The 23057-nt window shown below is 39.1% G+C and overlaps 1 protein-coding gene across 1 annotated transcript in view; it reads right to left on the bottom strand.

Annotated features, from left to right (window-relative positions):
* CNTNAP2 (contactin associated protein 2) overlaps positions 1-23057 on the bottom strand; it is a 1342199-nt gene that overhangs the window by 326416 nt on the left and 992726 nt on the right. The window contains exon 15 of the mRNA XM_044920022.1: positions 9578-9705. Coding sequence (XP_044775957.1) covers positions 9578-9705 — 128 coding nt within the window. The remainder of the gene's footprint in view (positions 1-9577; positions 9706-23057) is intronic.

The raw sequence follows: 23057 nt of genomic DNA, 5'->3' as shown, positions 1-23057 counted from the left end.
GGGAATAGCTGCATGAAACAGAAATGGTAGACACTATATTACTTTATCCTAAATATAAATTTCATCCAGTTTTTTCTTGATTCTCTAATAGATAGTCCTTGCAGAGGGATGTCAACAGGTTGGAAGGAGGCCTGGCTACTGGAGTTAGGCAGGCTAAGAAGAGTCAGAAAAATAGTTTAGGAGTTTTCTCAAAAATAGAAAGTGCTAAGAATCTGTATGGTACCTGCTGGATAGCTAGTTTGTGCAAGCACATGCTGAATGCCCCTGGTAACCACTACCTTGAGAATGTAGAGATCTTGTCCTCTCTCTAAATCCCTACCAAGCAGAATGTGCAGAAGAATGGGTTGTTCTATGTTCAAGATCGGGGCCCTGGAGGTGGCCAACCTGGGGCGTCTCCCTTGTAATGATGAGTGTCCAGGGGGTAGGACTTGATCCCCTTGGAAATGCTGGCTGAGCAAGGAGGGGAAGGGCCACTGACAGTTGCTAGGGTGAGTTGCTACAATATAAAAGCTTGCTGCACACAGATCCCAACAGCTGATGCTTTGTCCAGTTGGTTGCTCCTGGACTCCCTGTACGTAAGCTTCCCCCAATAAACCTATGTCTCAATTGCTACTTTGGGTCTTTTTTTTTTTTGGCCTCACTGGACCATCACCCACCTTAGGCTTTGAGTTTGCTGGCAGTAGCTGCACAGAATTGATGTTCCAAACTGAATTCCTTTTGTTGTTTTCTCTTACCATATTAAACATAATTCGCTTCTTTGTAACGTCATCAGATAAAGTCTGGACACTGCTCACCAATAAATGACCTGTTTCAGGTATGATATGGCCACCTAAGGCCCAGGGTGGAATCAACAGCTCGTATTCTCTCCTTAATCCCAAAGAGAAGCTGAAAAGTTTCCTGTATTACAGATGCTACTTTGAGCCATCATCTCACTTCCTATAGCTGTTAAAGAGTAACTTCTTTTGGGGGTCATCAGCATTGAGCCAGAAAAATGGTCAGTTTTGCAGGCAAAGAAGCAATCAGACTTAATTTTGGTGCATCAGACTCTCATTATACTTAAACAATACCAGATGCATTTTTCCGTATGTAAATTTGGAGGATTAAGATGAAGACTTTATCTCCTTGAAATAAGTAAATAAGTAAATATACATAAGAAATAAAATGCCTCAGAGTTTCTTCTCAGCTCTAATTCTCGGGTTGAGTTGTCTTTTTACAAATTCAATTCCAAGGTGTTAGGTTATTTGACAAAAAGTGCTAGCTTCTTGCTTTCTTTGTTGTTTTTGGTTTTATTTTTTCATATGCAGAAAACCGAGGCAGTTGGGGCTAACTTAGTATCTTTGGTCAAACCATAAGAGTAAGCCAAGTACCCAATGAAAATGAGGTCATCCCGTGGCAATCCTGACGTCTTGAGTCAGTCACACTCTTAACTCAGGTATGATAATGGAAAGGACACCAGAGCAGAATATTTGAGGTATATATGTCTCGTCACAACTCGGTTAAAAACCAGCAAAATAGTTCTGTTAAATAACAGGCCATATTTTAAGTTCAAGCCCAATTTGCATCCTATTCATTGTAATAGAATTACATTCTAAAGGCCTAAATGCTGTGAAACAAAATTGATTAGGATAATCTACTAGAATGGAATTAAGGAATACTTAAAGCACCAGACATAGGGATTACGGAAAAGACTGTCAAGCTACCTCATTGTCTAAAGCTTGAGTAAGTTAAAAGAAACCCTGAACAGAAGAGGCACAGATAGAATCTTAATGGGCAAATGACCTCTCCTTCATCAAAAGACCAAGCTGCCCTTGCTGAGTCTGGTTTTTCTATTCACACTTAAGGATTGAGAGAGATTCTCAATTAGGCGTTGGTCTAGGAACTGATATTTTCCCCCTTCTAGGTAGCCTGAAGGATTCATTTACTTTAAGATCACTGACTCTTGGGCTGGCTCAAAGAGAAAATGCATGGATGGGACATGGGGTCCCCTTTACTTTTCAACTGAGGCTATACACGTAGGTCATGGAGCAGTTTACCATGCCAATTAGTGAACACAGATTCAAATGCACTGCTTTCTAGGCACGTATCTGGTGAGTTTTGAACTAAGATTTATTTTAAAGACAGTAATACATAATGCTTGCAATAGTTTAGTACAATTTATTTTTTATCCCGATGACCGTGGTAAGGTTGTTACTTCGGAAGTGTCAGCAAACTTCAGGAAGAGGAGATTGTTAAAGGTTTTCTTCAGGGAAGTTTCTGAGTTTCCAAGGCCTGCATGTAGTAGGGATTATGAAAAGCCAAGCAGGTATCATAAAGCAGATGAACTGGAACACGGTTTTAATTATGCCAGAGTGAGGTAGTTTATAACTCACAGTTTAGCACCCTAACAATAGGCTCGAAGCACTGACTAATTGTAATTTTGTGTAATAACCTTGAGACATGGATAAACAAAAGTGTGGAACAGTCTGCTTGGGTCTCTGAGGGGGCAGGGGGGTTAATCTAATTTAGATTAAACAATGAGTTCTATAAATTTAATACTTCACATGCATCTTAATTTAGAAATGCCAGAGAAAATAGAAAAACTTGGCAAAAGAGTTCTTTTTTAATCCTTAACTTGAAGATAATCATCAGATTCAAGGGATTTTCAAGGTACAAAGGAATAAAAGTTTTCATTTAGTGAAGATGAATAAATGAGCAAAAATCTTATCGAGGTTAAAAATAGTTGTGCATATAAATCGAGTGACAGCGCTTCTCCTGGACCCCTATTAGCAATTATTGTCTGTGAAAGTTTTCTGCAATTCATCATCAAATGTCTCAGTGGGACTGCCTCCACTGTGAGCCTGAAATGCTTATTTAAATCTTTTGAGGTTATTTAACCATTCGTATTCATCTAATGAACACATACTTGAGCGTCTCAATGTGGCAGGCATTTCCTTTGGCACTGGGATGTAGATCTCTGCCTAAGTTCCCATCCCCTGCTGGGGGTGAGAGCACCAATAATGCAAACAAATAGAGAAAACAGACTGTGGTCTAATCATGATCTATCTGGTCTTCATCCCAAGTTCCTGGAATGGAACGTCTAGACTCTTAAGATTTCTTGAGTGATAGGAAGGTCTTTGTTATTCATGGTAGTCCCTGATGGCTTATGCTAACGAGGTGACTGGTGGTGGGTCCTACCTCGTTTCAAGATGGGGGCTGGCCCTGCCAGAAAAGCCAACTGAGGAATTCGAGAGTTGGGGCTTTGAGCCAGGAGCTATCAGCCCCAACTCCAGGGGAGAGAAGGAAGAGACGCTGGAGACTGAATTCACTTATGTGGCCGATGATTTATTCAATCATGCCTACATATGAAACTCCACTAAAAACTCTGGACACCCAAACCTTGGCGAGCTGGTCGGTGACACACACTGATATGTGGGGAGAGTGATGTCCATGAGGAGAGGACATGGGAGCTTCTCATCTGAGCCCCTCCCAGACTTCACCCTGTGCATCCTTCCATTCAGCTACTCTTGACTTGTAACCTTTATAATAAAACTTTAATCTTAAATACAGTGCTTTCCTGAGTTCTGTGAGTCATTCTAGTGCATTACTGATCCTGAGGAAATAGTGGGAAGCCCCAATTTATAGTCAGTTGGTCAGGGGAGCAGGGTGGCCTGGAACCCCCAGACTTGTGGCCCGTGTCCCAAATGAAGGCAGCCTTATTAGGGATCATGAAATTCACACTAATTCCGAGCCCTCAGTGCCAGGATTGCAGACATAATTTCAGACAGCCAGAACCAGTCTAACTCTCTTCTGCAAATGTATTTTTAGAGATCACCTGGAAAGCTCATCAAAAGAACAATCATGGGGATTCAGTTGACAGAACAAAGTCCCTCCTGTATCTGGGGTCCTTTTACTTCAGCAAAGTGCCAAGTTTAGAGAAGGGATGGGGACAAAAATATAGCAGGACTCAGCCAGACGAATCTCCTCTGTGGGATGTGATTCCTCCAAACGGGAGCAGTATTTGAAAGGACAGGTAGGAAAGTCAGTCACACACGCACACAAATACCATATCTACTATAAAATAGAAATACCTTTTTTTCCCCAAACCGTAACTAACACTTGACTTCCCATTTCCGAACTGAGTCTGTGGCTAAAGTTGAATGGCCAAATAGCATTAAAGAGCTGATCCTTCTGGGGGAGTTGTCCTCTTTTAATTGTTTAAAGTCACTCTGGAGTCCAGAAGACCAAAGCTAAGCCTTCCTTCTTTCTCCCTCTACTGCCTTTGTAATTGGAGCTGCTCTCAGATCCGCCCAGAGCCCAGAGAGCTCCAGTCCTTTAACGGGAATCAGCCTACTTTTTGATCCTGAAAATTTCACTATTTCTGCTCGTTCTTAGAGATACTCCTGCTTCTCAGCTGGTAGCAGCCCATGGCAACAGCAGCGGAGGCTGGGACGTTAAGAAAAAAATAGAGGTTAATCATTTCTACACATCATTCTCCATTATTTTCCTGCCTTCTACTGTCAACGAAAAAACTACCTAAGGTCAAAGTAAAAACAAAACAAAGCACACAAGTTACCAACTTTCTGCCATCGACCCGTCCTCCCCATGGTTGTGGGTTTTCGATCAGGCTTTCCAGACGGCTGATCTCACGGTGGGGTGAGAGTAAGAGTGTCAGCACCACATTATTACCCTGCTCAGCTGTTGGGAGGCAGGGACCCGAGGTCAGAAGTCCAGGTCAAAGCTCTGAAAGCTCACGTCAAACTGTCTCAATGTGCTCTGCCATACACCCACTGGGAGACCCTGGGCCGGTCACTTAACCTCCCTAGACCCAAGTTCCCTCATCTGTAACATGAAGGGTCTGCACTGTTTGAGCTTTGAGAGTCGTCTACCATTAGAACGCTGTGATTCTTTGTTCTTGCTTGTAGCTTTACTTGAAGCAAGTATATACAGCCACATTTTTGTGGGAAGAAATGGGGAAAGGAAAAGGATGGGGAGCATCTTCTGAATGATCAAATTTAATCCATTCTGGGATCAGCTCTGGCACCACGCAGAGCTTCTGGCCCCAGGTCTGAAACTTATTGGCACATCACCCCATAAATCTGGTTCCGTTTCCTCACTGGTACGCTCGAGTCAAAGATCCCACCTCATCCAGGATGTTGGGACAATCAAGAGAGAGACGAATATAAAGTGGCTTATAACGTGCATGCCGGGCCCTTTGCCTTCCTCATCTCTTCCAAGCCTAAAGCAGCAAAATAAAAGGGGATAAGAAAACTCCTCTCTGGAGCCCAAGTCATGGCTTCCTTTCCATAATTGGGGATGGCATTCTGAGCTCAGGTGAGCAGCTGCCCCTCTCTCCTTGTCCGGTCCTTCTCTGTGCATGGAGGGCGTCTCACACTGATGCTCAAAGGGAGATGGTGTGGCCTGTGTGTGCGCGCCTGACACATCCTGTAGAGAATGATACTCATTTGTATTACCCTTGGAAATGTCTTATCCATGGAGAAACAGGGTGTGGATATAGTCATTGCCTTGCCTTTCTCGGCGAGGGAATGGCTGGTTATAGCCGTGGCTTGTGAGAGTCTTGCAGAAAAGAGCATGGCCTTAGAAGTACATGGACACACACGACTGCATTCTCAGAGAACTTATGCCCACTCTGGTTCGGAGGGAACTCCATCAGCATCTTAGTTCCTTCACGCTCGGCTGGTTTTGTCTCTGCCCTCCTGTGTTCTTGAGCTGGATGTGTTGCCTCCTTCCTCATCTTTTCTTCTTGGCCTCTCTGAGTCACGTCGGAGAAACCGGATTTGCACATGAAACATCCAGCTTGACCCTGGCGCCCTGCTGGCCTACCTTACAGCCAGAGTGGGTTTCTGGCATGGACTGGGAAGGAGTCCTAGAGTAACACATTTTCGTGAATGGTTTCTACCCACGTGTGTTGAAAACACCTGCTTTTGTAGCAAACTTGCTGCTAATTAATTTTTTAAGTCCCTGAATCCCTAGAGAAGATATGGGAAATCTTTAGCTCATAAAGCTGAGAATAAAGCAATTATTTAGCACATACTTTATTTCTAGGATTAATTATATTCACTATACATCCTACGAATAAGATTTCTACCTCCCAAATCCAAAATATTTTATTTTTGTACGGACTCCACAGAAGGTTTGCAACTCTCTGCAAGAATGATGATGCATTTACATTTGAAAACCGTTTCTACCTACCAGTGGCTGATATTCTAAATAGCTCTTCTGTTTCTACCTTGGTGAGGATGCCTGGGTTAAGAGGGGGATTTGTAACTTTACCACACTTTTTATCTTAGCTAACCACCCATCCCTAGTCATACTTTCATTTTTATTTAGATTTGAGGTTTCCATTTGAACGTATCAAAAAAAAAAAAAAAAAAAACCAACCACCATCACCACCACCACCAAAACCTCAGAACACTACACTATAAGAGCATAAGCATTTTCAGCACTATAAGGGAAATGCAGCAGACCCGGGTGGAACTCACTGATTTTCTTTAGCATTTGGATTATATGGGTCTATGAGTTCAGATGAGTCAAAGTAAAAATGAAACTCAGCAGGCACAATGAAATCAACCGAAACCACCGAAACGGTTGGTCAGAGCCTCCAAAAATTGTTTCATTCTCTAAGACTGGGGGATAGAACGTGGACCTAATTCAAGAGACAGCTTTCCAAGCTGTCATCACTTGACTCCTCAAATAGAGAAAGACATTTTCTAACAACAGATTTGCTTTTTTAAACCATAGCTTTGTAGAGCCTTCAGTAAATGATACAAAAAGTAAGTTAATCTCTATAAACAACAGGATAAGTACACTATGCCCCTTTTTAAATTATAACCATTGGAATTTAATCCCTGAAACATTCATGCTATATTGGTAACTGGACGAGAGTGGGTGGGATAAGACCCAAATGGCTATTTTATTTTTTTAAATGATTTAATTTAATCATCAACTGACTCAGGGAAACAACCTTGACCTTGAACAGAGAAAGCTGTTTATGTTCTCTGCTCTGTCTTTCCTCCTGGAGCCTCCCAGAGGCTACAAGGGCATACAGAAATTTGTAGTGTAAATGACATTTTAAAAGAAATAGTTTGTTCATTTGTAAACAGAAAGGCTAATATTTACCCTTCCCCACCTCATGGGGGGCCTGTAAAAGTATCAGAGGAAATCAAACATGTTAAAAACTGTAAAATGATATGATGTGGAACCCTTTCTCATTACTGTGCCCAGTTAGAACATTCTTAAAGGGAAGGTAGGCATCAAAACTGTCTGGCAATTCAGGTACAAGGTATGATGTTCTGAGATGCCTGCAAAAAGGGAAGATTTCTCTCTCTCTCAGACACAAAAGCATCCCATATAATTGCAATTAAATATTGACTGTGCTTTTGCTTTATGCAGTATCAGGCAAAATACGGATTAAGAGTCTCTCTGAAGCTTCAGTTCTGTAAGGACACTGAGCTCATACGGCGCCCACGAATAAAACAGCTCTTCGTCTTATCAACAGGTCCTAAAGATGTCTCTAAGAACAACAGCCTTGGAAAAGAAATGCAAATAAACACTGACCACTATACTTCTCTTATTTTCTCTTTTGAAATACAAAGTCTGCCTGAAATACACCATATTACACTCCTTTCTTGAGCATCAGTAGCACTAATTTTATATTGCAGAATCTAATCTTCTATTATAAAACATTTTGTTTTCCAATACTTTTCCTGTGCATTTCTCAAAATATAGTTTAACATCTTTTTCTTATTTCTCAAGAGTATTTAGTAAAGTGCCAGACAAATAGCAGACATGTAATAAGTTCTTCTTGAAGACTGATTTATTGATTAAGGGAAGCAAGCTAATATTAGCTATAAACTGTTAATACACTTCAACATATACTAGTCAATGTGGCTGCAATCTTCTCTTTAAGAGTGATAACAAAAGTTTGCAGAAGTGGGATTTTTATAACTATCCCAAGTTAATCAATTACTTCTTGGGGCACCCTTTCTTTAATTCATAGCTAACTCCAGAATTAGAATTAGTGAGTGAGAAATATTTTACATTTATATATTAATGAATAATTATGACATCATGAAACTGAATTTCATCAGACAGCACATGAGAACCTGCCTATTTTGAGAGCGAGCCTATCATACATCCATCTCTCAAAATATGTTAAAAAATGCATACTTATTATTATTTTATGTCAATATCTTTTTCTTAAGCAGTTGAAATTAAATTTCTTGCTGCATAGTCCTACTAAGACTGGCTCGATGAATAAAGTATTCTTGTTCAATAAATGTATGATAAAGCTCTTTGACCAGTCTCAATTTTAAAGGCAGCATTTTCATTTTCTCTAACTAAGAAAAGAAAAATCAGCACAAACTCCATCTCTCTTTTGTATCAGGAACATTGCCTTGTTTAATTGCCAACAGCCCCAATTTACTAAGTAGTAAACATTTAAGCATGCACCATTACATTCCTTAGGACACCTCTTGGAGTCGATGCAATAATTTATTGTATCTAGTAGGTCTAATTCTCCTTTGATTTATGGAAGTGGTAATAATATTCCATCACACAGAATGCTTTGCTAGGAGGAATCCAGATCCAGGCACTAAAATCTTTATGGCCTCCCCAGGAGGAGCTGGGACACAGGTGGTATTCTCATTACCACAGCCGAGAAAGTGGAGGGGTTTGCCTGAGGTCTCCCAGAAAGTCAGTTATTTAAGGAACACAATCTAGGTCTCCTGATGCCTAGCACACAATCACAAAAAAAAAAAAAAAAAAAAAAAAAAGAGCATAGAACTCCCAGGGGAGTTGCCCAAATCACGTGCATAGACAAGAAGAGAAAACGACGTCCAGGATGCTCACTGCAGAATCCCCATAGCAACCTGACACCATTCCCCTCCGACTGCACATAAAGCACACTCAAGGGTATCAAATAACATAAAATCCTAATGGTGCCCTTAATTAGGCGGGATCATCGCTCTAACTCCCTGACCTCCCACAGTCCAAGCTAGCAGCCCCAAATTCCTTGAATCCTGAAAGCAAGACAGAGTTACAGAAACGATCCTTGGCTTACAGGGGACCATCAAGCTCTGATGCTGATGAAATTTGATAGCAATAATGTCAAACTTTATATGACCATAATCCAAGTTTACAATGATACATTAAGCCATAATGTGACTATTTATGTCACCATAACTCAGTTTATGGTGATCTAAATAGCCATGCTAATGGCATTAACACCAGCACTCGGTGGAACTGCAGCTGTTGACTGCCACTCGTATGCTATTAGCATTGCTCTTTAGATCACCATAAACGTAGGTAGTCAAACTTGTCACATATGAATATTCAAGGAAGATGGATATCCATGTTTTATGCCCAAACCTAGGCTCCTGTCCTGGAGGATTTCACGGCTGTCACCCTCCTGTATGTTTTAAGGTCTATCTAGCTCTCCATTTGGCTCTATTTTCATTGCATGATGTCTCTTTGGGAGTTACAGGAGAGCAAGTCTGTTTCCTGCCATCCTCTGACTTTCTGGGAAATGCTATTTCAGACTGATAAGAAAGTGCAAGCAACAGCTTCTGGGCAAACTTACTGTCTCCTTGGCAGCGCAGGGGGCCCACGCTCAGTTTGGCTTCTGAGCCTTGCCGGTCAGTATCTCCAACTACCACCTGGCTTACTGGCAGGTGGTCTTTGTAGGATAAGAAGCCAGCGTCCTTCCTCCTGAATCATAGGGGAAAACAGAAAAGAATGAGGAGGCTAAATCAGAAACATGTCTTTTCTGATAATTGTTTAAATTGTCTAATAATTGACCACATTCCAATAAATGCTCAGAGGTTCATTCACTAAGTAGAACCACAGTTCAAGATGTGTTCTCTGTCTTCCATCAAGTGGTCTCACGACGTATTACTCAGAAGCAGCTGTGACATCATTGCCTTCTGGAAAATGGAGTTGACATCCTGATTTCCAGAGAGTCACAACCAATATGTTGCATCCCATACTGCTTGAAAAACACACACACCAAATGCTTGAGCACGTATGCAGTTTGCTGTCGTCAGGAATCAAAAGTTCAATGAAGTCAACCCGATCTCTTGGATAATATATGAAACAAAACCCTATTAAAAAACCTCTTTGTCTCCTTAATTGCTTTGAAGCAGTTGGCTTTCTTCCCTGCTGTGCATCAGCTAAATAAGGGACATTTTTTGTTCCTTCCTCTTTTCTTGTTTATTTCAACAACTCAAAGAGTTTATGTGAAGTTTCCAACATACAGCAGGTGCTCACCAAGTGTCTATTTCCATCTATAATAAAGAGTGAAGATTCAAGCCCAATTTGGTTTTTCTCTTGGATTCATTTTCCAAGATTCTATACTTATCTTGTTTCAGGTCTCCTAACTCTACCCTGTACCCACCCTAAATAAAGGAAGAGGAGCACAGAAATCTAGGAGATGAGCCCAACATGAGATATGGTGCAGCGCAGACTTCACCTTAAGAAGAAATCCCTGCCCCCTCATCTTTTTGCGCTGCTGTGGTTGAGAAATCCCCTCATCTGGGGCTGGATGGATGGGAGGCACAAATCATTATAAAGTCATTCCACAGACTTACCCTTTTGTATGATTTCTTTTGCATTGTGCAGTGTGAATATAAATAACAATTTTGAAATTGTACACACAACCGGTAACAGAAAACTGACTTTGGATGATAGAATGCATCCAGATAGAGAGGCAATTCAAGAATCAGGTTAAAGATTTGTCTTTCACATCTCTTGGCAAATAGTTCAGGGAATTGAGGGGAACCAACTTGGACGCCTGCCTTTAAAATGCTATGCTGTTAGGAATAGTTACTTATCCCTCCAACCTTCTGGAATGTCAGTGAACACGCACTCCCTCGTGGGTCAGGATCCATGGAAAACCCAGGAAGGAGTCAGAATTCAGCCAGTGAGCCTCAAAAAAAGTGTATTTTTACACTCCTTTGGTTTTTGCATTGTCCTTGAGCTTCCAAAATAATTTTCTTTTTTTTTTTTTAAGATTTGTTTATCAAGTAAGAACTAAGATCATGCAGAAAAGCCCTGTGATTCTCATTGATGTTTTATCTACTGATGACCTGGCCTCAAATATCTCAGTGGAATCTTTTGCAAACCCAACTCCTTTTATTAGAACTTCTATCAATTAAAATCACATTAGAAAGGGGAAAAAAAAGTTTGCCATTAAACTTGATATATAATGTTTCTTAAAGCAACAATAAATGAAAACACCCTTTAATAACATACTGGAATTTGACAACCTCCTAGGAATGATGTGCATTCCTGTGGAATTTCAGCCTGATATTCTCCACAAGTTCATTATCACTTAGAATTACATGACTCTAAATCAGGAGCCTGCAAACTAAGTGCTGACAACTATTCATCTTGTTGGCCCATGAGCCAAGAATGATTTTTGCATTTCAAGGGGTTGGAAAAAATCCAGAGCAGAATAATATTTTGTGTCATGTGAAAATTACATGAAATTCAAAGTGAGTGTGCATAAATAAAGTTATATTGAAACGCAGCCACTTTTTTTAAAAAAAACATATGGTCTATGGTGCTTTACACTACAATGGCGAAATTGAGTAGTTGTGACAGAGACCATAGGGCACTTGAAGCCTAAAATATTTATTATCTGGCCCTTTATAGAAGAAATCTGCCAACTCCTGCTCTAAATCATCAGGATCCATTTTTCCTTTGGGAATTTATTGAGCAAATATTCCACTGATTACCATGGTGGACTGTCATGCAACTCGTCCCCACAGTTGAGTGTGCAGTTAGGGAAGAGACATGAGAATATCTCTGAGGTGGACAAAGAAACATTTAAGCTAAAATTTATTTAATCGAAAAGTGAGAAATAATTTAAACTTTGTTAATAATTAATGTTTGGATTGACTGCACTATATGGCAGGCAGTCATGTATCAGGATGCTCATCATCCTTGCCAATACTTGCCATTGTCGATTCATTTATGTTGAGTGAGAAAGCAACCACTTTATACCAAATTTGTGCTAATGTAAGAGCAATTTGAAAACAGATGTTTGGAAATACTCCAATCATTGTGTAATCTTCTTGCCAAAATCGAATGTCTGTAACCTTATAAGAATTTATACATCTATACAGGTTAACAACTTGGAGACACAATTTTTAAATCTTTGTAATAATCTCATAAATGTAGAGTTCCTTTTTGTATACAATTAGATCTTCTGAAATGGTGAGGTTATTTTTAAGTTGCAAGTTCAAAGATAACCATAATGTTTTTTTTGTTTTTGTTTTTTTTTTTAGTAAAAGTACTTTATTTTCCTCTTGTATTTGCTTTATATCTTGCTTTACAAAGTTATGAAGTTCACAGCTTTATACCAAAATGTAAGAAGGCTATTTGCTTATAAACATTTTTGCCATCAAATGTCATCTGATTTCATTCTTCTAATCCATATTCAATATGTGAAAAAATTCAGATACCAAGGGTACCTGAGCAGCTCTAGGGCATATATTTCTCTTAAGCAGAGAAAGCTCTTCAACAGCCTTTCCTCCTTGACTTCCCCACCAATTCAACTGGGCTACTACCTTGAATTTAAAGCAAATCTAGGAAACTTTAGTTGCCATGTGACCCAGCAGGGCCATATACTTGGGGGCTGGAGGTGAGGTTAGAGATTATTGTCTAATAAGCATTATTTTTGGTTTACACCAGGATTTCACATCCACTTGCACATGGAACTCAGTATAGTCCAAATCACCTCCACTGTAGCTTCTACCCTATCCATTAGATAACCATAATGTTTTATTCTCATGCATACCGTACTCCATCTACATCCTAAGTAAAAGAGAGATCCAGAACTACCTCATCCCCAAATTAACCACTGCTTTTTTTTTTTAAGATTTTATTGTTTATTTATTTGTCAGAGAGACAGAGAGAGAAAGCGAGGCAGGCAGAGGGAGAAGTAGGCTCCCCGCCCAGCAAGGAGCCCGATGTGGGACTCGATCCCAGGACTCTGGGATCATACCTGAGCTGAAGGTAGATGCTTAACCAACTGAGCCACCTTGGCGCCCCTTAACCACTGTTTTGAATGGCATATTGAAGTTTCCCAAAGGCTTCGGATCAGCTAATAATTGTAACACTCAGATATTCCCTACCAAACCAAGAAAACAGAGCTGAGAAAAAAAGATAAAGTTACCCCCTCAATCATTTTTTGAGCAGAGATCTAAATAGAGCTCCAGAGATTTTAAAGTCACAAACAGCTGTGTGTGAAACTCACAAAGCAGCCTGCTAGAAACAAACTGGTTGTGAAAACAAATTCATAGATGGCAATGAAGTGATGTGACTAGTACAGAGTTTCTGATGTGATCTTATGGCACAGCCCACTTTCTTTTCTTTGTTTAGTTTTTATTTTAATTCCACTTAGTTAACATGCCATGTTATATTAGTTTCAGGTCTACAATATAGTGATTCAACAGTTCCATACATCACCCGGTGCTCATCATAAGTGCACTCCTTAATCCCCATCACCTAACTCACCCATCCCCCTACCCCACCCTTCCCTTATGGTAACCGAAGTTTGTTCTCTATAATTAAGAGTCTGTATCTTGCTTTGGCTTTCTCTTTCCCTCTCTGTCTCTCTCTCTTATTTTTGCCCTTTGCTTTTTTTGTTTCTTAAATTCCACATATAAGTGAAATCATAGGGTATTTGTGTTTCTCTGACTTATTTCGCTTAGCATTATACCGTCTGGCTTCATCCATGTGGTTGCAAATGGCCAGGTTTCATTCTTTTTTATGGCTGAGTAAGATTTCATTATATGTCTCACTTCTTTATCCATTCATCCGTCAATGGACGCTTGGGCTGTTTCCATAATTTGGCTATTATAGATAATGCTACTATAAACATCAGGGTGCATGTATCCCTTTGAATTAGTGTTCTTGTATTCTTTGGGTAAATACCTCGTAGGGCAATTGCTGGATTGTAGTAGGGTAGTTCTATCTTTAACTTTTTGAGGAATTTCCATACTGTTTTCAAGACTGGTGGCACCAGCTTGCATTCCCACCAACAGTGTAAGAGGGTTCCTCTTTCTCCACATTCTCACCACCAACACCTGTTGTTTCTTGTGTTGTTGATTTTAGCAATTCTGACAGGTATGAGGTGATAGCTCACTATAATTTTGATTTGTATCTCCCTGATGATCAGCAATGTTGAGCATTTTTTCATGTCTATTGGCCTTCTGTTTGTCTTCTTCAGAAAAATCTCTATCCATGTCTTCTGCCCAATTTTTAATTGGATTATTCATTTTGGGGGTGTTGAGTTTTATAAGTTCTTTATATATTTTGGATACTAACCCCTTATCAGATATTCACTTGCAAATATCTTCTCCCATTCCGTAGGTTGCCTTTTAGTTTTGTTGATTATTTCCTTCACTGTGCAGAAGCCTTTTATTTTGATGAAGTCTAGTTTATTTTTGCTTTTGTTCCCCTTGCCTCAGGAGACATATCTAGAAAGAAGCTGCTATGGCCCATATCAAACAGCTTACTTCCTGTGTTCTCCTCTAGGATTTTAATGGTTTTGGGTCTCAAATTTAGTTTGTGTGTATGGTATAAGAAAGTGGTCCAGTTTCATTCTTTTGCATGTAGCTGTCCAGTTTTTCCAACACCATTTGTTGAAGAGACTGTATTTTTCTCATTGCATATTCTTGCCACTTTTGTCAAGGATTAATTGACCATATAGTGTGGAATCATTTTTGGGCTTTCTATTCTGTTCTCTTGATCTATGTATCTATTTTTGCACCAGTACCATATTGTTTTGATCACTACAGCTTTGTAATATAACTTGAAGTCCAGAATTGTGATGCCTCCAGCTTTGCTTTTCTGATTTAAGACTGCTTTGGCTGTTCAGGGTCTTCTGTGGTTCCACACGAATTCTAGGATTATTTGTTCTAGCTCTGTGAAAAATGCTGGTGGTATTTTGATAGGGATTGCATTAAATCTGTAGATTGCTTTGGGCAGTAGAGACATTTTAACAGTATTTGTTCTTTCAATCTGTGAGCATGGAATGTCTTTCCATTTCTTTGTGTCCTCTTCAATTTCTTTCATCAGTGTTTTATAGTTTTCAGAGTACAGGTCTTTCACCTCTTTGGTTAGGTTTATTCCCAGGTATCTTATTATTTTTGGTGCAAATGTAAATGGGACTGATTCCTTAATTTCTTGTTTTGCTGCTTCATTTTGGTGTACAGAAATGCAACAGATTTCTGTATGTTGATTTTGTATCCTGCAACTTTACTGAATTTGTTTATCAGTTCTGGCAGTTTTTGGGTGGAATCTTTTGGTTTTCTATATAGAGTATCATGAAATCTGCAAATAGTGAAAGTTTCACTTCTTCCTTACCAATCTGGATTCCTTTTATTTCTTTTTGTTGTCCGATTGCTGTGGCTAGGACTTCTAATACTATGTTGAATAAAAGTGGTGAGGGTGGACATGCCTGTCTTGTTCCTGACCATGGAGGAAAAACTCTCAGTTTTTCCCCATTGAGGATGACATTAGCTGTGGGTTTTTCATATATGGCTTTTGTGATGTTGAGGTATGTTTCCTCTAAACCTACTTTGTTGAGGGTTTTTATCATGAATGGATGTTGTACTTTGTCAAATGCTTTTTCTGCATCTATTGAAATGATCATATGGGGTGTGTCTGCCTTTGGCTCAGGTCATGATCTCCAGGTCCTGGGATCAAGCCTGCATCGGGTTCCCTGCTCAGCGGGGAGCCTGCTTCTCCTTCTCCCTCTGCCTCCCCCCCTGCTTGTGCTCTGTCTCTCTCTCAAATGAATAAATAAAATCTTTTTAGTTTTTTTTTTTTTTGACAGACAGAGACACAGCGAGAGAGGGAACACAAGCAGGGGGAGTGGAAGAGGGAGAAGCAGGCTTCCCGCAGAGCAGGGAGCCTGAGGCGGGGCTCGATCCCAGGACCCTGGGACCATGACCTGAGCCGAAGGCAGACGCTTAACGGCTGAGCCACCCAGGCACCCCTAAATAAAATCTTTTAAAAAAATGATCATATGGTTCTTATCCTTCCTTTTATTAATGTGGTATATCACATTGACTGATTTGCAAATACTGAACCACCCTTGCAGCCCAGGAATAAATCCCACTTGATTGTGGTGAATGATTTTTTTAATGTACTGTTGGATTTGGTTTGCTAGTATTTTATTAAGAATTTTTGCCATGTTCATCAGGGCTATTGACCTGTAGCCTTCTTTTTTAGTGGAGTCTTTATCTAGTTTTGGTATCAGGGTAATGCTGGCCTCATAGAATGAATTTGGAAGTTTTCCTTCTTTTTCAATTTTTTTGGAATAGTTTGAGAAGAATAGGTATTAACTCTTCTTTAAATGTTTGGTAGAATTCCTCTGGAAGCCATCTGACACTGGACTTTGTTGGGAGAGTTTTGATTACTGATTCAATTCTTTGCTGGTTATTGGTCTGTTCAAGTTTTCTATTTCTTCCTGTTTTGGTTTTGGTAGTTTACATGTTTCTAGGAATTGATCCATTTCCTCCAGGTTCTCCAATTTTTTGGCATATAGTTTTTCATAATATTCTCTTGTAATTGTATTTCTGTGGTGTTGGCTGTTATTTTTCCTTACTCATTTGTGATTTTATTTATTTGGTTCCTTTGTCTTTTCTTTTTGATAAGTCTGGATAGAGGCTTATCAATTTAATTGATTTTTTCAAAGAACCAGCTCCTGGTTTCATTGATCTGTCCTATTGTTTTTTTTTTTTAGTTTCTGTATCATTTGTTTCTGTTCTAATCTTTATTATTTCCTTCCTTCTGCTGGCTTTAGGCTTCATTTGTTGTTCTTTTTCTAGCTCCTTTATGTGAAAGGGCAGGTTGTTTATTTGAGAATTTTCTTGCTTCTTGAGGTAGGCCTGTATTGCTATATACATTCCTCTCAGGACCACTTTTGCTACATACCAAATGTTTTGGGCTGTTGTGTTTTCATTTTCTCTTCTTTCCATGTATTTTTTATTTCTTCTTTTATTTCCTGGTTGACCCATTCATAGTTTAGTAGCATGTTGTTTAAACTCCATGTATTCGCGGTCTCCAAATTTTTTCTTGTGGTTGACCTCTACTTTCATAGTGTTGTGGTCAGAAAAGGTGCATGGATGCTTTCAATCTTTTTGTATTTGTTGAGGCCTGATTTTTGACCTAATGGGTGAGCTATTCTGGAGAATGCCCCACGTACACTTGAAAGGAATGTGTAGTCTGCTGTCTTAGGAAGCACAACCCACTTCCAAAAAGACATGTAGGTGAAAAGACATAAACTGGAGAGGGACCCATGAGCACACTTATAAGACTGCTGTCTTAGCACCTATATGAAAATTATTTAGCAAGCAAAACAAGCCTTCATTGAAAGTTATGATCTTTACAGATGGAGGTCAATCTAATTTAGGGAGATATTCAGTAACTATTTATCATGTTAGCATAATCTAATTACATCTGTTACTGGGCTTGTACATTAGAAAAATTCTATGATCCATTTCAAATAGGCCCTGAACTCAGATTCTTGCATAATATTTCTATCAGCATTGTTATTAAAGTAAAACTTGATTCTGTGGATTTTCCTTCTCTAACCTGGCCTTACTGTTACTTTGCTTCAGTACTATTTTCCTGAAGAATTCTGTTGTTCTTCTCTTGCCTTCTTTTCGTATCCCTACTAAGAAAGCAAACAAGCCTCTAGGCAGTTTGGCCTTGCCCTTAGCTCAGTGGAAAAAAAAAAGAAACCCTAAGAAAAACAGACATCCCAAACTTTTGCAATTGTGAGTTTGATCTTCCACTGGATGTTATAAAAGTTACCATGCTATGAATCTGTCCTATAATTTTAGCAGAGAAGAATTTCTCCTTTGTAAAGTTTTAGAACTACTTGTCTACTTAAAAACAACAACAACCAGAATTACAGTCAGTGAGCTTTATGCATTTCCATCACAGCATCACCTAAGCTAGAAATTTCTGGAAGAATCCAGGAAAGTCAAAGTTTTAGCTACAGAGGATGTCTCACCAAGAGGCATAGAAATGGGAAATCAAAGTATGAGATAATGCTTGGTATTATTTTTTTTAATAATAATTTTTTTTTAATTTTTTATTTATTTGCGAGAGAGAGAGAATGAGAGACAGAGAGCATGAGAGGGAGGAGGGTCAGAGGGAGAAGCAGACTCCCTGCTGAGCAGGGAGCCTGATGTGGGACTCGATCCTGGGACTCCAGGATCATGACCTGAGCCGAAGGCAGTCGCCCAAACAACTGAGCCACCCAGGCACCCAATGCTTGGTGTTATTAATAACTACAGAAAATGCCATTAAAATTAGACTGAGATGAGATATCCCTCCTACCAGAGCAGCTATAATAATAATATAAATAGACACGCAATAACAAGTGTTGATGAGGATTGGAAGAAGCTGGAGTAATCATACATTGCTGGTGGCATTGTAAAGTGGTACAGTTGCTTTAGAAAACAGTTTGACAGTTTCTTAAAAGTTAAGCACAGGGACCTGGGTGGCTCAGTCGGTCAAGCAGCTGGCTCTTGATTTCCGCTCAAGTCATGATCTTGGGGTCGTGGGATTGAGTGAGCCCTATGTCAGGCTCTGTACTCAGCAGGGAGTCTGCTAGAAATTCTCTCTCTCCCTCGCCCTCTGCTCCTCCCCTTGTGCTTTCTCAAATAAATAAATCTTTAAAAAAAAAGTTAAGCCCACATTTACCATATGATCCAATAATTCCATTCATGGATATCTACCCAAGAGAAATGAAAGCTGATGGTCACACAAGGACTTTTAGGTAGCTGTTCATAGCAGCTTTATTCATAATCGCCCCAAAGTGGAAACAACTCAAATGTCTACCAACTGGTGAATGGATAAACAAAGTGTAGTGATCCATACAAGGAACATTATTCAGCAATAAAGGAAGTGAAATATGCAAAATGAAATAAGCAAAATGAATAAACCTCAGAAACATCTTGCTAAGTGAAATAAGCCAGACACAGAAGACCACATATTGTATAATTTCATTTATACAGAATGTCCAGACAAGGCAAAGCTATAGAGACAGAAACTAGGTTAGTGGTTGCATGGGGCTGGGCATGGGAACAAGGATTTATGATAAACAGAAATCTTATAGGGGTAATGAACATGTCCTAAATTGGGACTGAGGTCATTTTTTGCACAGCTCAGTAAATTAACTAAAATTCCTTGAATCATATACTTAAAATGGGTGAATGTTTATGGCATGTAAATTATATTTCAATAGTCATTAAAAAAAAAAGGACTGTAGACAGTCGTGAATACCAGCTTTCAATGGGAAAGGCATTTCCTTTCTACACATGTCACTGGAAGTGGTAGCACGTGGAAGTACGAAATGGTCTATTTCCTGGCTTTGTGAGTATGTACCTGGGGCTACAGAATCTCTACTGACTCCTTTTTTTTAGGGGCCTTACCCTGTATCAACATTTACATATTCCACTAACCTTGCTTCCTAAATAGGATCTCAGAACACTGTCCCCTGAACACCCTCGTTCAGTCTGTTCTCACCCTTGGCTTCTGTAAGCATTCTTTAACAGGAGACGAGATTTTAAAATGGCGCAGGACACTCCACCAATATTACCCATGTTCAAGTCTCACCCTCATTCCTTATTCAGCATTTGTACCCTTGACCCCAGCCTGCTATGCTTGTCACTGTCCCAAACTATCTTTAAAATAGGAACTGTACCTCATTCTTCAAAAACCAAACCTCCTGAGTTTTTCAGGACATGCCTAACAATAAAGTTCTGTTCACCTGTCACCATTTGCAATTAATATCCTGGAAATGCCAATACTTTTTAGCATATCCTCATCTCATTTATAAACTATTTGTAATCTTTTGTGTGATTTTTGATTAAAAAAATATGTTCACATTACCTGTGTCTGTATCTTTCCATCCTTCCTGCTTCTTAATAGCTATCCCCAGACAAATACCTTTTTCTTAGTGAGTAATCAGAAAAAGTAGGTCAAAAGGTAAAACCCTACAAGAATTTTCTTGAGTTTTTCTGGAAAGTTAATATTCTTCTAATAAGTTTCACTAAAAATGTTAGATTCATTAGTAGTTATTTTTATCAAAAAACCTTTGCATTCTTAGTCTTTCCATCTTTTGAATCAAAAAGCACATAAATAACTTACAGTTGTATAGTTTTAAAATATTTACAGTGCTTTCACCATGGATGATCTCATTTAATCCTTGCAACTTTGGAAGTACAGGAAATAGGGATATGCATACGGTTGAACCTGACAAAGTTTGACTCCCAAATAATTCTTCAGGAACACATCCAATACACAAAGTGACTCTACCCAGGAATGAAATGCTTCTTCAGGGTATAATGTCAAATGCTACCTGACTGTGTATTAGTTCATACCTAATGTGCATAAGAAATATGGGAAACCAATAAATTTAAGTCAAGGCTAGTTCTAGTTAAAACATTTTTTTGAAATTAAATGAGAATTTTTATTCTTTGTCTTTTCTTTTTGTCATCAACTCCGTCTTGCGACATTTTCTCTGCCTGGGGATGCACCCCACCCCCTTTTCCCTTAACAAGAAACTAATGCTATCCCTCTATCCTGGCCCCTATTAGAACCTGCTTCCAGGGAATAATGTGACAACCATTGTTTCCATCCATGGAATGAGACAAAGGGCTACTCCCAGAAACCAGATCTCTATGAATTGTGGAGGCTGGATTGGGGAGAGGGAGGAATTGAAATGACTATATGGAGGTGAGGGGATTACCTGTTCTTAGAAGGGAAGCCCTACTGTCAGCATGGAGCAGGTCTGCCAGTTTCTTTATGTTCCTTTACAAAAATCATGACCAGAAGTCAATGCCTTTGTTCCTAGAACACACAGGGGCTATCTCAGCATGGCTGGATCATCAGAAGCTGAAATAAACAGCCAACAGTCTGATACATGATAAAGTAGAACTTTTAAAGTACTTCTAATGGTGTCCTCAGTCACTATTGACCATTGAGCTTTTCTCAATGGATGAAAGGTAGTATTCTCTACAAAGCAATTAGAGTAATTAAGAAAACAACCATCACAATCAGATCTTTAGAATCCATGTCTAGGTCCCCTATGAAATGAAAATAATTACAGATTCAATTACTCCTTTCCAGTGGGAATAGCTTAGGCCTTTTATAAATGCAAGACAATTATCTCTTCAGTTTACAATCTCTTAGAAAACCCTTAGTAACCATTTCAGGATTCTATGCAAAATGTTCTTCTTTGATTTTCCTTCTGGAATGCAAGTTCCTTGAGGCCATATATATTGTCTCATGCAACTTTATAAACCAAATACTGTAGACACCTAAAAGTAGCTCACTCCATATGTTTCATGGTTGAATAAATACATGAATAAACATAGAAGTTAACTAGGCACAATCCTAAAATAGTAATTAGTATGTGCTTACTATCAATGGTAAAAGATGAGACAGAAAACTCTTCTCATAATGGGAGTTCCTCGAATGCTCTTGAAAAAACTTTTACTATTCCTTTCCTCTAATTGAGGTTTTATTTCTTCTTTAGAAAGTAGTATTCAATTCGAAGTCTCATATATAATTAATATAGTGGAAAGAATTAGATTTGAAAGACTATAGTACTAATTTAACCCTTCTTTTACATAAAAGTAAGCTGCTAAATTTATCTGGGCTGTTGTTTCTTTGTAAAAATAAGTTAGATCTTGGTTCTGAAGGGTATCAGAATATGCAACTCCAAAAAATATGCTTCTTTCCTACATAAATTCTTTTGAACTAAAGATCACTGAGATCAGTAGAAACAGGAAAAGCTCTGGAAAAGGCACAAATGTTCCTTTCATAAAGGAAAAAATTTCCTTTTGTAGACAGGTCTCCCTCTTCTGTACCCGAAAGAAGGACCCAACAACTCTTTTTAATGGAGAAGGTACTGACTTAATCTGGAAAACAAATCTTACTAAACAACTCTTGCTTACCATACTTTCCTGGTCCCTTTTTCATAACTTGCTCCCATCCAGAAGCCGAAATCCCTTTGTCCTTTGGCTTAAGATGGTATATAAGTCCAAGTTTTAGCCATCTTTTTGGATTATTCATCACTGAGTGCTCTGATGTGAACATGCATCATGCACATGTTACTAAACTTCTCTTTGTTTTTCTCTTGCTAATCTGTCTCTGGCCAGTCTAATTTAGAGGACCCCAACCGGAGATCCTATGCTAGGTAGAGGAAAATATTTTTTTTCCTCCTCTGTAGTTCTCTGATTCCACTTAATGTTTGCTTGTTTGTTATTCTAGAACAACAAGTAATAATCGTTGGAACAAATTTGGCTAACTTAAATGTGTGGCACAAATGTAATGAATGTTAGGTCTGTTTTTCAAGGGATGAGGTCATTGGTAGCTTTTGAGCACAGGAATTCATGGTTCTATGTAGTTTCCCCAGAAACTATTAATATAGTATCCAGCCTATGTTTTTGGAGATGATCTAGTTATCACCCTTATTTTTCAGATGAGGTAACAGATTTGGAATAAAACTGTGCCTGGTCGGGGCGCCTGGGTGGCTCAGTCGTTCAGCGTCTGCCTTCAGCTCAGGTCATGATCCCAGAATCCTGGGATCAAGCCCCAAGTCGGGCTCCTTGCTCAGCGGGAAGCCTGCTACTCCCTCTCCCACTCCCCCTTCTTGTGTTCTCTCTCTCGCTGTCTCTCTCTCTCTGTCAAAAAATAAATAAAAATCTTTAAAAAAAAAAAAAACTATGCCTGGTCTAAGGTACTTACTTAGTGGCTGAACTAGGCAAAACAAACCAATCTCCACAACTCCAGAAGCTAAAAAAAAGGGAGATACATGCATGTTTATTTACATTTCTTAAATTCTGCTAAAATAATTTCAGTTGTTTTTCTAGAAATGATAGGAGAGTCTATGTTTTTATCACATAGCAAATTTGTCTCACTGGATTGGGGACTAGTTTGGACTATTTACAGTTTACTTCATCTATCTGCACTCATATTCCCTTAAGCAAGAGCTCCTTGTGTTTTTGAAAATTGTGCCTCACATTGTA

This window comes from Neomonachus schauinslandi, chromosome 12, assembly GCF_002201575.2.
Source record: "Neomonachus schauinslandi chromosome 12, ASM220157v2, whole genome shotgun sequence".
Lineage (NCBI taxonomy): Eukaryota > Metazoa > Chordata > Mammalia > Carnivora > Phocidae > Neomonachus > Neomonachus schauinslandi.
The sequence above is the reverse complement of the archived record's forward strand: the minus strand, read 5'-3'. Positions and strand labels throughout refer to the sequence as shown.